Genomic DNA, 13,854 nt, shown 5'->3' with positions numbered 1-13,854 from the left:
ATGACATCGTTTTGCACGAAAATAAAAGCCCCCAATCTTTTCTTTTCTTATCAAAATCCCTTGGACTTTCTCTCTCTAACTCTTTTTTTTCATCTACCTTTCTCTCTTTAAAATAAATGAAAAATATGGTGGCCGACCGGTTGAATCTTTATTGGATTTTGAAAAATGCTACTGATAATTGGGTTTTTCGTCGAAAAGTCATTGGAAAGTTTGAATCTTCATCAAAAAATTCAACAAAATCTAAAAATTTTAAAAAATAGCCCAAAAACACCAAATCAATCCTCTTAAGCTCTTAGAATCCTTCAAAACCTTACCTAAACTAGAACAAATTCTCATAATTTCCAAATTCCACAAAGAATTCCTCAAAAACCCTACTGCTAGAAACAAATTATATTGTGTGATTTTTTTGAATGATTTTTTCTATTTCTTTCCTTGTATCTTTCTCGTGCCTACTGATCGATTAAAGTTTATATAGGGATTTAATTCCTTTTAATTTTGGAAGCATATTCAACCGAATCACCAATTTAATATTCTATAGTTGATTTGATTTGTGACTTGCCTTTTTTTTCATTAAAATCCCTAAATCATTCAATCTGCCATTGATTTTCCATTTTCCTAAAGATTAGAAAAATCCCACAAATTATTCAATCTAATAATCTGTCATTAATTCCCTTCATAAAATCCCAATTTTTCCACACTTTCCATTTTCTTTGTTCAATTGCCCCTTTTATTTTTTATTTTTTTTGAAATTTAACCTTTTTACTGATGACTAAAAAATCATTAAAAGCTAGAAACCAAATTTTAAATTTACATTTAAATCAAAACTAAAATTAAATTAAAATTATATTAAAATTTTAATCAAAGTTAATCATCAAATTATGTACTTTTATCCTTTTGGGCCCAAAGCTTCCAAGTAGCCCAATTTACGACCGAAGACCCATTTTGACTCCAAAAAAGTTTTTCCAATGAAATGGGGTATTTATATTTACTTAAATAAATTTTACAAAGAAAAAAGTAAATGGATAGAAATGAAAAAACTATTCGTAGCTAATGGGTCCCTTCTCAATTGGGATTTCATACAGTATCCCAATGAACTTTTTTTCATTTTTTAATTTTTTTTCTCTTATTTTCATTCTTCTATGTTTTATTTTTTTATTAAAATAATTTTGTGAAAAAAAACAATGATTTTATCGACATGGTGTTCCATTTTACTTTTTTTACCTTTTAAGTTTTGTATTTTTTTTAATTATAAAAATTTTGCAACAAAAAAATCCATTGATAGAGAAGCAAAAATAATTTGTATCCGATGGGTTTCAAACTATTTTAATATGATAAGGGTTGATTTCTTAAAATTAAAATTGACTTGAGAAAAATTAAGTTGTTTTTTAAAAAGAAACAAATTTCGGCTCAAATGCGTATTTAAGATGTTTTACATATTTCGATATATATATTATTATTTATTTAATTTCATACATATAGATTATATTAATAAAATTTTTTATTTTAATTTCAAAAATAAATATTTTACACTCACTATAACGTGTTAATTGGCACCCTTTGCAAGTTTTTTTTTTTCATTCTTTTCCTCATTTTGTGCTTTTTTTCCCCTTTTTTCAATTTTTTTCAATCATTTTTTTGTTTTAGATATTTATTTTTATTGGATAAATTTATGAAAAAAAGGTTATTAAGTATCCTAGTGTTATTATCATTTTTTTAAAATTTTTTCTTCTTTTTTTTGTGAAATCTTTTTTATATATAATAAATATTTTTGAAAGATTTTATTTTTTAAATGTTGGCCCCACTTTATACCATTTTTTGTTTTTTTATTTTTACTTTATTTTTAAGATTTTAAAATTATTTTTTATTAGAACCCATTTGATACTAAAGGTGTCCCACAAGTTTGCCTTTTTTTTATTATTTTTTTATATATTTAATAAATATTTTTTTAGATTTTAAATTCTTTTTTGTTTTGCCAATGCTACATGTCAAATTATTTTCTTCGTTTTTGGGTTTTTTATTTTTTATATTTACTTTTTATTTTTTAAAATATTTATAATTTTTAAATATTTTAACTTTTTAATGTGGGCCATTTGATATTATTGATTAAAAAAAAATTTATTTTTTAATTTGGTAATTTTTTAAGAAAAAGATATTAAGAAAAGCTAACCATCACTAACATTGCGTGACAACTCGAATTTCATCTTTTTTATATATATAGTTTTGCTTGCTTGTTTTTTCTTTCTAATTTTTGTAATTTTTTCTTTTTTTTTTTAATTAGATAATTTTATTGAAAAAAAATAATGGACGTGTACACTTGGCCCTTTATATAAGTTTTTTGCCTTTTCAATTTTTTTTCTTTTTTAATAGAATAATTTATAACAAAAGAACTTGGTGAATAAATTTTTTAAGAAAAATATTAATGGATGTATGAATAACAAAACAATTTGCATCTAATAGATTTCAATTCGTGTAGATCTGATAAACGTGTTCTTATATTTGAGATCAAGTCAAATTTTTTTTTTAAAATTTAAGATCGAATTAAAAATTAACTTATGGTGTTTTGTCTTACATTAACTATATGTATATTAAATTATATTTTATATTATTTATTTAGTTTTATATTTATAATATGTATTATATTAATAAAAATATTATTTACTATCTTAATTTAATAAAATGCTATATTTATCTATAATTAAAATGTAATCTATTCATCCATCTACTATATAAATTTGACTTTTTTATACTTTTGTTTAACCTTTGTTTTAGGCCTCAATGTACAATCTTTTTTTTTTCTTTTCTTTGCCTTTTTCTTTTTTCTTTTTTAATTTAGATAAAATTTGTGAAAAACCATTGCTCTTTTTTCCTTTCATTTTTTTCTTTTGTTATTAAATAAATTTTGTAACAAAAATAAGTCAATGGGTAAGAATGACAAAATAATTTGTATCCATTAGGTTTTCACTTAATTAGGATATCCTGTATTACCCTAATGAACTTTTTTTTCTTTTTTAACTTTTTAATTTTTTCCCTTTTTTATCCTTTTTATTAAAGTAATTTTGCCAAAAAAAATTAAATGGAAATTTTAAGGTGGTGTCTCATTTCACTTTTTTTTATTATTTTAATTAGATAAATTTGCAACAAATGTATCAATTGACAGATATGCAAAAAGATAATCCATATCAAATGGATTTAAACTTTCAATCAATTTTGAGATATGTTAAATGGTGATTTTTTAAATTAAAATTTACTTGTGATAGGTCAAGTTTTTTAAAGAAAAGGTTAGGGCAAAAGCATATTTGTAATACTTTTTTCTAACTTATTTAAAGGTATATACAAAATTATATATATTTAATTATTTTTTAATTTTATACATATATATTTTATATTAACAAAATTATTTTTTACCTTAATTTAAAAAATTAATAGTTTAGCTTAATATGTGGTGTCAATGTAGCACCTTTGTGAGCTCTTAATCTTTTTTTTTCTCCTTTCCACTTTTTTTGATATTTTCTTTGTTTTTGGTTTTTTTATTGAATAAATTTTATGAAAAAAAAAAGATAATTAAGGTATCCACTTGTCATTCCTGTTTATTTTTTATTTTTTTTCTTCTTTTTTATTTTTTGTTAAATCTTTTTATATTTAATAATTTTTTTTAAAGATTTTATTTTTTTTAAGGTTGGCCCCACTTTATACCATGCTTTTTTGTTGTTTCTTTTTACCTTTTTTCTTTTTTTAAGATTTTAAATTTATTTTTTATTAAGACTCACTTTATACTAAAAACATGTCATGTGTTTTTTTTTTTCTATTTTTTTATATATATTTAATGAATAGTTTTTTAGATTAAAAATTCTTTTTTGTCTCGCCAACTTGATAACAAGGGTATAGCATATTTCAAGTTATTTTCTTAATTTTTTCTCTTTTTCTTTTTTTTTTTTTATCTTTTCTCTATTTTTTTTTTATCTTTTTCTTTTTTTATAGATATTTATAATTTTTAAATTTTTTAACTTTTTATTATGGAAACCATTTGATATTATTCATTAAAAAAAGAGTATACTTTATAAATATATCATGTGATTAAGGCCAAAATAAAAGTACCTATTACACTTAACTAGCCTATAATTTGTTTTATTATATTTTTACCCAAAATCATTATTTTTTTCATTTTTTTTCTTTCTTCTTCATCTTAATTAATCTTCTCTCTCTAAAAATTCATCATCTCTTTCTAAAAATTCATCTTTTTTCTCTGAAATCAAACCAATTCTCTCTCTAAAAGTTGGATTCAACAGTGAAACAATTAAACAGATCAAAAAAGTTAGATGAATACGAGAAAATAAAACACCCTTGACAAACTAACAATCACATAAAGCCAACTATTACATTTGATGTATGTCCAAAAGTTTTATATATCAAAAACTGATCCTAGCAACATAAACATATGTTTCACTTTATAGAATCGAGAATCTAGGAATGGAAAGAATAGATATGGGTAGACCATGAAAGGAGATTTTAGATCAATCTGGAAATACACAGACAACACATTCACCAAACTATCAAAATGGGAGAATAAAAGCATACTTTCCACCTCTATATCAAGGAATGGTAATCTTAGTTCATGAATCCTTACCTATTGTAGAAGCAACGGTTTGATGAATTCTTCATTGATAAACATCCTAATTATACACACGAGCAATAGTTACCTAGGCAATGACACTAAAACAATCAAGTACTAAAAACCAATAGATGTTAAGATTTATAATACACTTACCAAGAAGTCATTAAGCATGACAAGTTAGTCAAGCTAATTATATTTTCCTCCATCCATTGCAAATAAACAAAACTTATAGATTGGCACCTCTTGGGTTGAACCATGTTGCACATGTCCAATGAATTTTCTAATCTCAGAAGAAGTTAACGATAAAGTTTGGTAGTGATGTGAACTTATAATGATGATGGTAGTATGGAGGTTCTGGTAGCATGAAAGTTATTGTTTGTGGATTAGTTTGGATTTAGAGAGAGAATTAGTTTAGTTTTAGAGAGAATAAATTTTTAAAAAGAAAGGATGAATTGAGATGAAGAAGAAGGAAAAAATTAAAAAAAAAAAAGTAATGGTTTTAGGTAAAATAATAATAAAACAAATTATATGATAGTTAAATATCACATTTTAGATTTCATAGGTCACTTTCATTTTAGCCTTAATCGCATGGTATATTTTTTAAATTTAACTTTAAAAATTTTTTTTTTGTTTTTGAATTTGATAATTTTTTTAAGAAAATGATATTAAGGAAAGCTAATCATTACTAATGTCACATAATAACTCGACTTTCGTCCTTTTTATTTAATTTTTTTGTATTTTCATCTTTTCTTTTTTCTTTTTTCTTTTTACTATTTTTTCTTCTTTTACTATTTTTTAATTAGATAATTTTATTGCAAAAAATAATAGATGTGTACAAATGGTACTCTATTTTGCTTTTTTATCTTTTGGATATATTTTTTATTTTTTTAATCAAATAATTTATAACAAAAGAAATTGTTAAATAATTTTTTTTTAAATGTCAATAAAAGTATGAGTAACAAAACAATCAATATCCTATGAGTTTCAATTCATCCAAATCTGATAGTTACGTTTTTTTATTTGAAATCAAATCGAGATTTTTTCCTGAAATTCAAATTTGAATCGAAGATGGATTTACAATGTTTTGTCTTGTATTGACTATATATATTAAATTATTTTTAAATTTATATATATGTATTGTATTAATAAAAATATTATTTAATATCATAATTTAATAAAAATACTATATTTATCTATAATTAAAATGTAATCTATCCATCTATCTATTATATAAATTTGATTTTTTAAAATTTTCGTTTACCCTTATTTAAGGTCTCGACATGCAACTCTATGTTTTTTTTTTATTATTTCTTCTATGCATTTTTTTCAATTTATTTTTTAGTTTTTAATTTATTTTAGATAAATTTTGTTTAAAAGAAAAAACCATGCAAATGTTTACATGGCACCCCAATGGTACCTCAATGAGTTTTTTTTTCCCTTTTTATTTTTTTATTTTGTCTTTTTTTTGTCTTTTTATTAAAATAATTTTGTGAAAAAATCCAATAAGTGAGGATTTTTTAAAATCAAAATTAACTTAAGAGAAATTGAATTTTTCCAAAAAGAAACGAGCTTGGGTTAGAATCATATTTAAAGTGCTTTGTTAATTCCAAAGTATATACAAAAGTATATATTTTTATTATTTATTTAATTTAATACATATGTAAGTACTATATTAATAGAATTATTTTTTCCTTAAGAAATTAATAGTTTATTCTCGATAAGGGATGTTAATGCAATACTTTCTGTGAGCTCCTAATATTTTTCATTTTGGTTTTTTTTCAATTTTTTTTTATTTCCCTTTTCCACTTTTAAATTTTTTTGGTTTTTAGTATTTATTTTTTTATTGAATAAATTTTATGAAAAAAGGTTTCATTTCTATTTTTTTTTTACCTTTCAATTTTTTAATTAGATAAATATTATAAAAAATATTTATCTAGAAAAATAAAAAATAAGAAAAAAGCGAGCGGGCCTTTTTCTGGTTGTCTCATAAATTTTGCTCATTCAAGTAAATTCTGCAAACTGAAACAGAGGATACCAAGGGGAAAACCAGGGAGAAATAAAGATGAGAATGCTCCCCTATGTTTCCCTGTTTTTCTCTCTGGGAAAAACGTCACTCAAAAAAATATCTGGGTGATACGATATGGTCACATATCAAATTGATGAAATAACTATACTATAAAATTCTACTACCTACACATAAACTTAGTAAACAAAAAATTTGTACAATTCTACATATCCCATTGAACAAAAGAACAGAAAATTACAAAAGGGGAATAGCTCTGCCATCTACCCTGCAACATTGCAATAGTTATTTAACTTGCTGTTGTGGCATTTCGTTAGTTGATGATGAAATGGATTCAGTAAGAAATCTTTCAGTGTAAGAACCAGATTGCTTAGGTTGAGGCACTGAAGGTTGCTCACTATCTAACATCAAAAGAACTGAGGGCATTGTTGGCCTATCATCTGGATGTTCTTGCACACACACGAGACCCATCTGGATGGATCTCATCACTTCTGATGTCGTAACTGAATTCTCCATTAGAGAATCTACCTACTGCAACGGTTTATCCTGATTCCATAATTTCCATGCTTAAAACAGTTCTAACCTTATCTTTAGATTCTGAGTAAAAATAAGTAAAAACCATTAGAGAAAAATTGAATTGGTGTGCGCAAAAAAGAAAAGATATCAAACTTAAATGTCCTAGCACAATATTAGATAAACCTGGTAATTCCCTCCTTAAGGTGCCTCATAAGGTCACAACTTAGCAAATGTATGCTAGGCAATCACCTTTGCAGGACAATACCTTGCAAGGTTGATATTAATTCCAAAGGTGATAAACACAGCAACATCCTGCTGATCTTTGCTATATATCATGATTGAATCTTGCAAAACATGGCCTATTGAATTAAATACTGCTCTTTGCTAACTGAAATATATACAGTATTTGTATGATTACTGAACTAGGCCTATCGTCCACTTAAGTCTGTTATAGTCACCTCATTGGCTGTATACAGATTATTTACACTGGATGATGTATCTCCGCAAGAAGAAATTTCTGTAAGGAAGCCAGGTTCTTTTGGCTGAGGTACAATCATACTCTCATTGCTGAACATCAACAACACTGATGACATTGTTGGCCTGTCTTCCACTCGTTGCTGCACACACAACAGACCCACCTGGATGCATCTTACCACTTCTTTCTCAGAAAATGTACCCTCCATCAATTCATCCATTAGTTCTAGTGGTTTCCCTTCATTCCATAGTTTCCATGACTGAAAAGATTCAAGGAAGCGTGTCAAAATGTCATGTTGACATCCCATTTCCTTAGAAATCCATCATTAAGCAAGAAGAAAAAGTGCGTATAGTTGTGATTTATATGCTTACATGTCCAAGAAGGTTTAGATCATGGTCAGGGTGATAAAATCCCCAATTCTTTTTGCCGCTTACTATCTCTAAAACCAAAACACCATAGCTAAACACATCCGATTTCATTGAAAAGTGTCCACTCATTGCATATTCTGGTGACATATAACCGCTGCCAAAGATAAGAATTTTAGCGTCTTAAACATTCAAAATGAACATCAGCATAAACTTAGAATACTTACTATGTTCCAATTACTCTTTTTGTCCTTTCTTGTGTTTGCTCCCCAAAAATCCTTGCTATGCCAAAATCTGAAATTTTAGGATTCATTTCATCATCAAGTAAAATATTGCTTGCTTTTAGATCTCTATGAATAATTCTGACCCTGGAGTCTTGATGCAGGTACAAAAGTCCTCGTGCAATCCCAATAACAATGTCAAAGCGCTTCTTCCATATAAAAAATTTTCTTCTTGTTTTATCTGTCGGAATGTTAATGTATGAATTGTTAAGTCTTGTTTGTCTTGTAATATTCCAATATTTAATGTAAATTGTGAATCACGCAAATAGGTGAAATAGTTGAAATCATAAGTTGCAGATGTTCAAAGTATGAGATGAACTAACCAAATAGGAAATGGTCCAGGCTTTTGTTGCTCTGATACTCATAGATTAGCATCCTTTCTTCTCTCTGAATGCAGCATCCCAGAAGCTTAACAAGATTACGGTGTTGAAGTTTAGAAATCAGAATTACTTCATTCTTAAATTCTCGGAGGCCTTGTCCAGAATTCTGTGAAAGTCTCTTCACTGCAATTTCTTGTCCAGTGGGTAAGACACCCTACAGAACATATCAAGCATAAGAGATGTGATCTTTTTGCTATCTTGTTGCAATGGTTGCTTTAATCACGAATTCCAGTAACATAAGCAATGAGAATCACCTGGTAGACTGGACCAAATCCTCCCTCTCCGATCTTTCTCTCAAATGAGAATTTATTAGTGGCTGCAGAAACAACATCCAGCTCAAAAAGAGGTAGTTCTAGGTCTTCCTCCTGAGTTTCATCATTGATATCTCTGTATGAATTGTCTTCAGTTCCCGCTGTTACACGGTAATCAATCAGCTAATTAAAGTAAAGGCATGGCTATCGTGCTTTTATGCAAGTGTACTGGTAGAGCTACTTGTTGCAATCAATTTTTTAAGTGAAAATCGATACTTTTGCAATCAATTTTTTTAATGGTCTACATTCTGATAAAATAAAATCTACAGAAAATCAAAAATTAGCTTAAATTCACATAATACTATTCAGTTCCTTACATCCAGCCACCTTAGGCTTCCTCAAATAAATTATTTGGATGTATAAAAAGTGTCAAGAAATTGACAATTGCTTTTGCACCCCTTTCATCAAGAACAATGTGCTACTTAATTATCAGGTAAGCTCATTTAGGATGAGATGCTGAAATTATCAGGAGAAAAACTTTATCAGTGAGAGGGATATCTCCTCCACACTTTCCAAAAGCTGCACGGTTGCAGTTCCACTACTATTTCAAAGGTAAATAGTTGGTTCTTAACTTGTGTACCAGAATCGTGGGCAGCCATATATAATTTGCTTATTGTTTATTGTAATACACCACATACTATCTGTTGGAAAATAAGATTTTTCTGATACATTTGCTGTAATTCAGCTATAGCTTCCAATGCTTTGCTTATTTTTTTACTTCAAATTCTTCTATTATTGAATTTAGCATATGAAAAAGCTGACCAGCCTTGTGGAATGATCTGTCCAGCTATTGTTGTTGAAATTTTATGTTTCTTTATTCTGAAATATTGTGTATTTAAGCACTTGCCTATGAATGAATGAAGTATATTCTGGTTCTTAGTTATTCAGTTCATCAATGTTCAGGTTTCTTAAGCTTTCTTAAACTTGTAATTTTTTTTCATTATTTGTTCATTAAACTCTGCCATCAGTTTTCTGGTTTCAGCTTTTGTTCATCATTTTTCTGGTTTTTAATTCAAAAGCTCAACAAATTCAAAAGCTCAACACTATCAAATCTGTCAACAAACAATTTTTGCTTGCTAGTTGCTGCTGCTTAAGAATCGCAGTGGCTAAAAGAGGTGCCTTAAGGACAAGAGATGAAGTATGCATAACTAGTTAAATAAAAATGTTATTTCATTATAGAATTCAAACGTGGCAGACCCCAAATATCATCTGAGATTTTTATTAAGAAAAAAAAACAAAGAAAGAAAAGATCAGCAATCAATCAGGTAAATTAGGCTTCTTACCTCTTCTCTTTGCCTTTCTTTTAAGGAAAATGCGCCATCCAATGACTCCAAGAAGCATGCCTAAAACTATTGACGTGGTCGTTAGAACAGCTACTCTCACTTGTTTCTTCCTCTTAGCATCAGCAATTGCGTCTGGTCACCAATGATATTCCAAAATAAATTACTCTACACTGTATTTATACGTTTGGTTGCTTCAGGTTTAGGTTGAGGGACTATTTTGCTGCTAAATTCATCAATGCCTGATGTCCTAAAACTACGTTTATATGGCCTTGCAAGCAAACTATTTGTAGCTTTTCATGAATAATTTTCATCCAAAATGTCCTGTTCTCATTGGCTAAAACATATGGTGCGAGTCAGACTCAGCCAAAGAGTGCTCAGACAAAAGGAAGATAGCCAATTGAAGATCTGGCTCATATTTGAAGATAACTGTGGTCTATTATCCTTTGAACAAGACCTGATCTAGGGAATCTAAAACTACCTATCAATCATCTAAAATGTTTCTTCAAATTTGAATTTACCACCACACTTTAAGTGGAGAAATGGCATTCAAAGGGCAGCCATCAGGCAGTTATTATACAGACTCTTCAAACTGGATTAATAAATGCATATATTGTTACCTCAACACAGACCAGAGCATTATAATTTAGGAAATATCGTAAGAGTAAACAATATGGCTAAACTGTACATGGATCTGATAGCATTAATATGTTTAACACCCACTAGATGCTTAATTTCCAAGCGACGCCAATCAAAGCAAAGTATGAATTACTATATAAAGTTTCATTTGTGCATGTGTGTGATATTCAAGTGACTTTTTTGTATCAAATAAATGGCAGTACATACCTAATTCTGCTCGTGCCATTCGAATGTAAAGGTTGTTCCCACCATTTGAAAAGTACTTCATGTCAACCAAATCACCGAACCACGTAACACAATCCCCCCCATTTCCATGAATATCTATCCTGGTGTAAGCCATACAAGAACAATTCTTTAAACACTCTGCCTCGCATTCCTCTAGGCTCAAACTGAAATTTCTATTTGTTACTAAACGTGAATTATCAGGTAACTTCATTCTCTCGTACTTGACAAAGCCATCATTCTCACAATCTAAATTCCTTTTCCTCACACACCCATCTGACCAATCTATAAGCCGCCAATTTTCTGGAGATTTAGGTGTAAAACCACTCAAACACCTGCAATTAGGAACATCCGTATAACATTTCCCATAAGGCCCACAGGATTCGTACCTGTCACAACTGTCTCTTTGCAAGGTCACCATAGTCGCCCACCCATTGCTATGGTTCGTCCATGTGAGATACTGAAGCAAACCTTGCGGTGTCACCACAAACCTTGACAGAATTGAACTGTCTACAACTTTAAACGTGTAGTAAATCTCTTCACGGCTTGAATTGAACTCTGGAGTGTAAACAGGATTAGACCTGAGCTCATCGCTGCCACTGAACCTGACCCCATCCCATGGTCCCCATCGATACTCTTTCTGGTTCCCCTTCCTAAGAACCAATTCTGGGGCCTCGGGTGGATCTAAGCTGAAGGTGAATTCTCCCGTCGCAGGGTCATCGGTAGCTAGCCACGATGTCATATTTCGTTTCAAACCAGTCTTAAGGTTCCAACCAAGTTTCATGTCAGGCAATAAAGTATCCGTTATATAATCAAAACTTTCCCATATATAATCCCCACTATCGTCAGTTAGCACAAGGTTACCGTTGTCTAAAAGCTGAAAGATAGGATTGTTCAAGACCCTAGAGACATTAACAAACCAGATAAAAACGGTACCATTGTAAAGAGAGAGTGAACCCTGATGGTTAAACACCAGTGACCCTGAGGAACTAGTTATGGGGTTGTCCCTGTTGGCAACCCACACCACAGTGAAAGGATCAATGTTCTTGTACCAAATTCCCAAGTATCTGTGACTAGAGTTGCGAAGACTAAAGAACCCAAATTCAAACCGTTGCCCAGAGGAGACCAAGGTCTGGCCATCTTTCAGGGTATTGTTCGCTGCTAAGGTATCTGCTGCTGTTGCTGTGAGGATCCGGAAGGCTAAAAAAGTGAAAACGTAACAGATTGTGAGAGAGAAAGAAACCTTCATTGTTTTTGGGATACAGGGAGATGAGGGAAAGGTGAAAAGCTGGATTCCCAGCGCACTAATTTACATTTCTGTCATTGATCTTAAAAAGTCAAAGAGAACAACAACTTGCTTTTGACAAAACTTTTTGTTTGTCGCATCTTTCTTGTTCGGTTTAGCATTTGGACAGGACCGCGATGTTTTGATCAGGACAATCTGCTGTTATTGGCATTTGCACTCACCTGCATCACGGTTTATCGCCTTCTCACACTAAGCTATAGAAAAAAGTCAAAGACGTTACGCCTAATTTATTTATGTATCATATATCATATATTATTATATATATATATATAGATACAACTAATAAAGTTTGTTGCATTATATGAACAATTTATTTAGATGATATGTAAAATATCTTTTTAAAGAGTATAATTTTTTTAATTATTAATTAAATAATTTAAAATTTGTTTAAATATCAAAATTATTTTAATTATAATTAAAAATAAAATTAATTTAAAATTATTTTTTAATTAAAAATTAAAAATATAAATTTTATCCCAATAATTGTAATCTTTTTGTCAAATAATCTTTTCTAATTCGGCCTTTGACCACTTTTGGCAATGACCGCCATTAAAAAAATGTCTTAAATGGTGAATAGGTCAACGGTTTATGGCCTTTTCACACTAAGCTATGGAGAAAAGTCAAAAACCTTGAACCTAATCATATATTATATATATTATTATATTATAATATGCATATAAACATCGAAATACGATTTGTCACATAATATGAACAATTTATTTAGATGATATGAAAGATAATATTTTTAAAAAATAATTTTTAATTACAAATTGAAAATTTTTTAATTTATTCAAGTTATAACTATAAATCAAATTAACCTAAAGATATATTTTTTAAATTAAAATTTTGAAACATGAATTTTATTCTAATAATTTTAATTTTTTGTCAAATAATCTTGTTTTATAAATTATTTAATTATAAAAATCTTTTAATATATTTTAAAATTATAAAAATTAAATTTATTCGAATCTTTCAAAAACTTTCTTATTTTTATCTAATTTACATCAAATAAAAATTATCTTTTAAAAAATTTACGTAAAATATTAAAATTTTGAATAATTTTTTCATTTTAAATCTCTAAATAATATGCCCTATATTCATCTTAACTTTACTATCAATTTTATATTTAAAAAATAGACAAAAAATTGTATTTAATTGTTATCACTTATTATATCCTTTTAATTTTTTTAAAAATCAATTTAAAAATTATCTATTCAATCCTAAATATATATCATACAAAAATTATTCTACAAATAAAAAACTATAAATATAATATGTTATATTATATTTTTTATTTTTTGGTTTGCAATTTTTTAAAATTCTATTGCTATTGCAATTTATTTTTTCGGTTTACATCTTTCTTTTTTTAAGGTATATTCTATTATTATTGTAAATTTGCTCTTATAAAAGTTAGTATTTTTTCAATTTTTTACACACATCTCTT

General features: G+C 28.0%; 1 protein-coding gene across 3 annotated transcripts; it reads right to left on the bottom strand.

Annotated features, from left to right (window-relative positions):
* Positions 1–6,814: 6,814 nt before the first annotated feature.
* LOC111275130 (G-type lectin S-receptor-like serine/threonine-protein kinase At4g27290) lies at positions 6,815–12,553 on the bottom strand. 3 transcript variants are annotated; one of them, XM_022860289.2, is made up of 7 exons: positions 11,090–12,553; positions 10,247–10,378; positions 8,907–9,064; positions 8,596–8,806; positions 8,219–8,453; positions 7,998–8,148; positions 6,815–7,885 (listed from the first exon to the last, which is right to left on the bottom strand). In XM_022860289.2, the coding sequence occupies exons 1-7, from the start codon at positions 12,351–12,353 to the stop codon at positions 7,580–7,582; spliced, it is 2,457 nt and encodes an 818-aa protein (XP_022716024.1). In that variant the 5' UTR covers positions 12,354–12,553; the 3' UTR covers positions 6,815–7,579. The 3 variants fall into 3 exon arrangements, with proteins under 3 accessions (XP_022716024.1, XP_022716025.1, XP_022716026.1); XM_022860290.2 differs by lacking the exon at positions 10,247–10,378 and having other exon boundaries at positions 7,238–7,885; positions 11,090–12,481; XM_022860291.2 differs by lacking the exon at positions 6,815–7,885 and having other exon boundaries at positions 7,998–8,131; positions 11,090–12,489.
* Between the last annotated feature and the right edge of the window lie 1,301 nt (positions 12,554–13,854).

The sequence above is a fragment of the Durio zibethinus genome, chromosome 26 (genome assembly GCF_047325235.1).
Source record: "Durio zibethinus cultivar Kanyao isolate XHJ-2024 chromosome 26, ASM4732523v1, whole genome shotgun sequence".
Lineage (NCBI taxonomy): Eukaryota > Viridiplantae > Streptophyta > Magnoliopsida > Malvales > Malvaceae > Durio > Durio zibethinus.
Note: the sequence above shows the minus strand (reverse complement) of the source record. Positions and strands in the feature narration are given on the sequence as shown.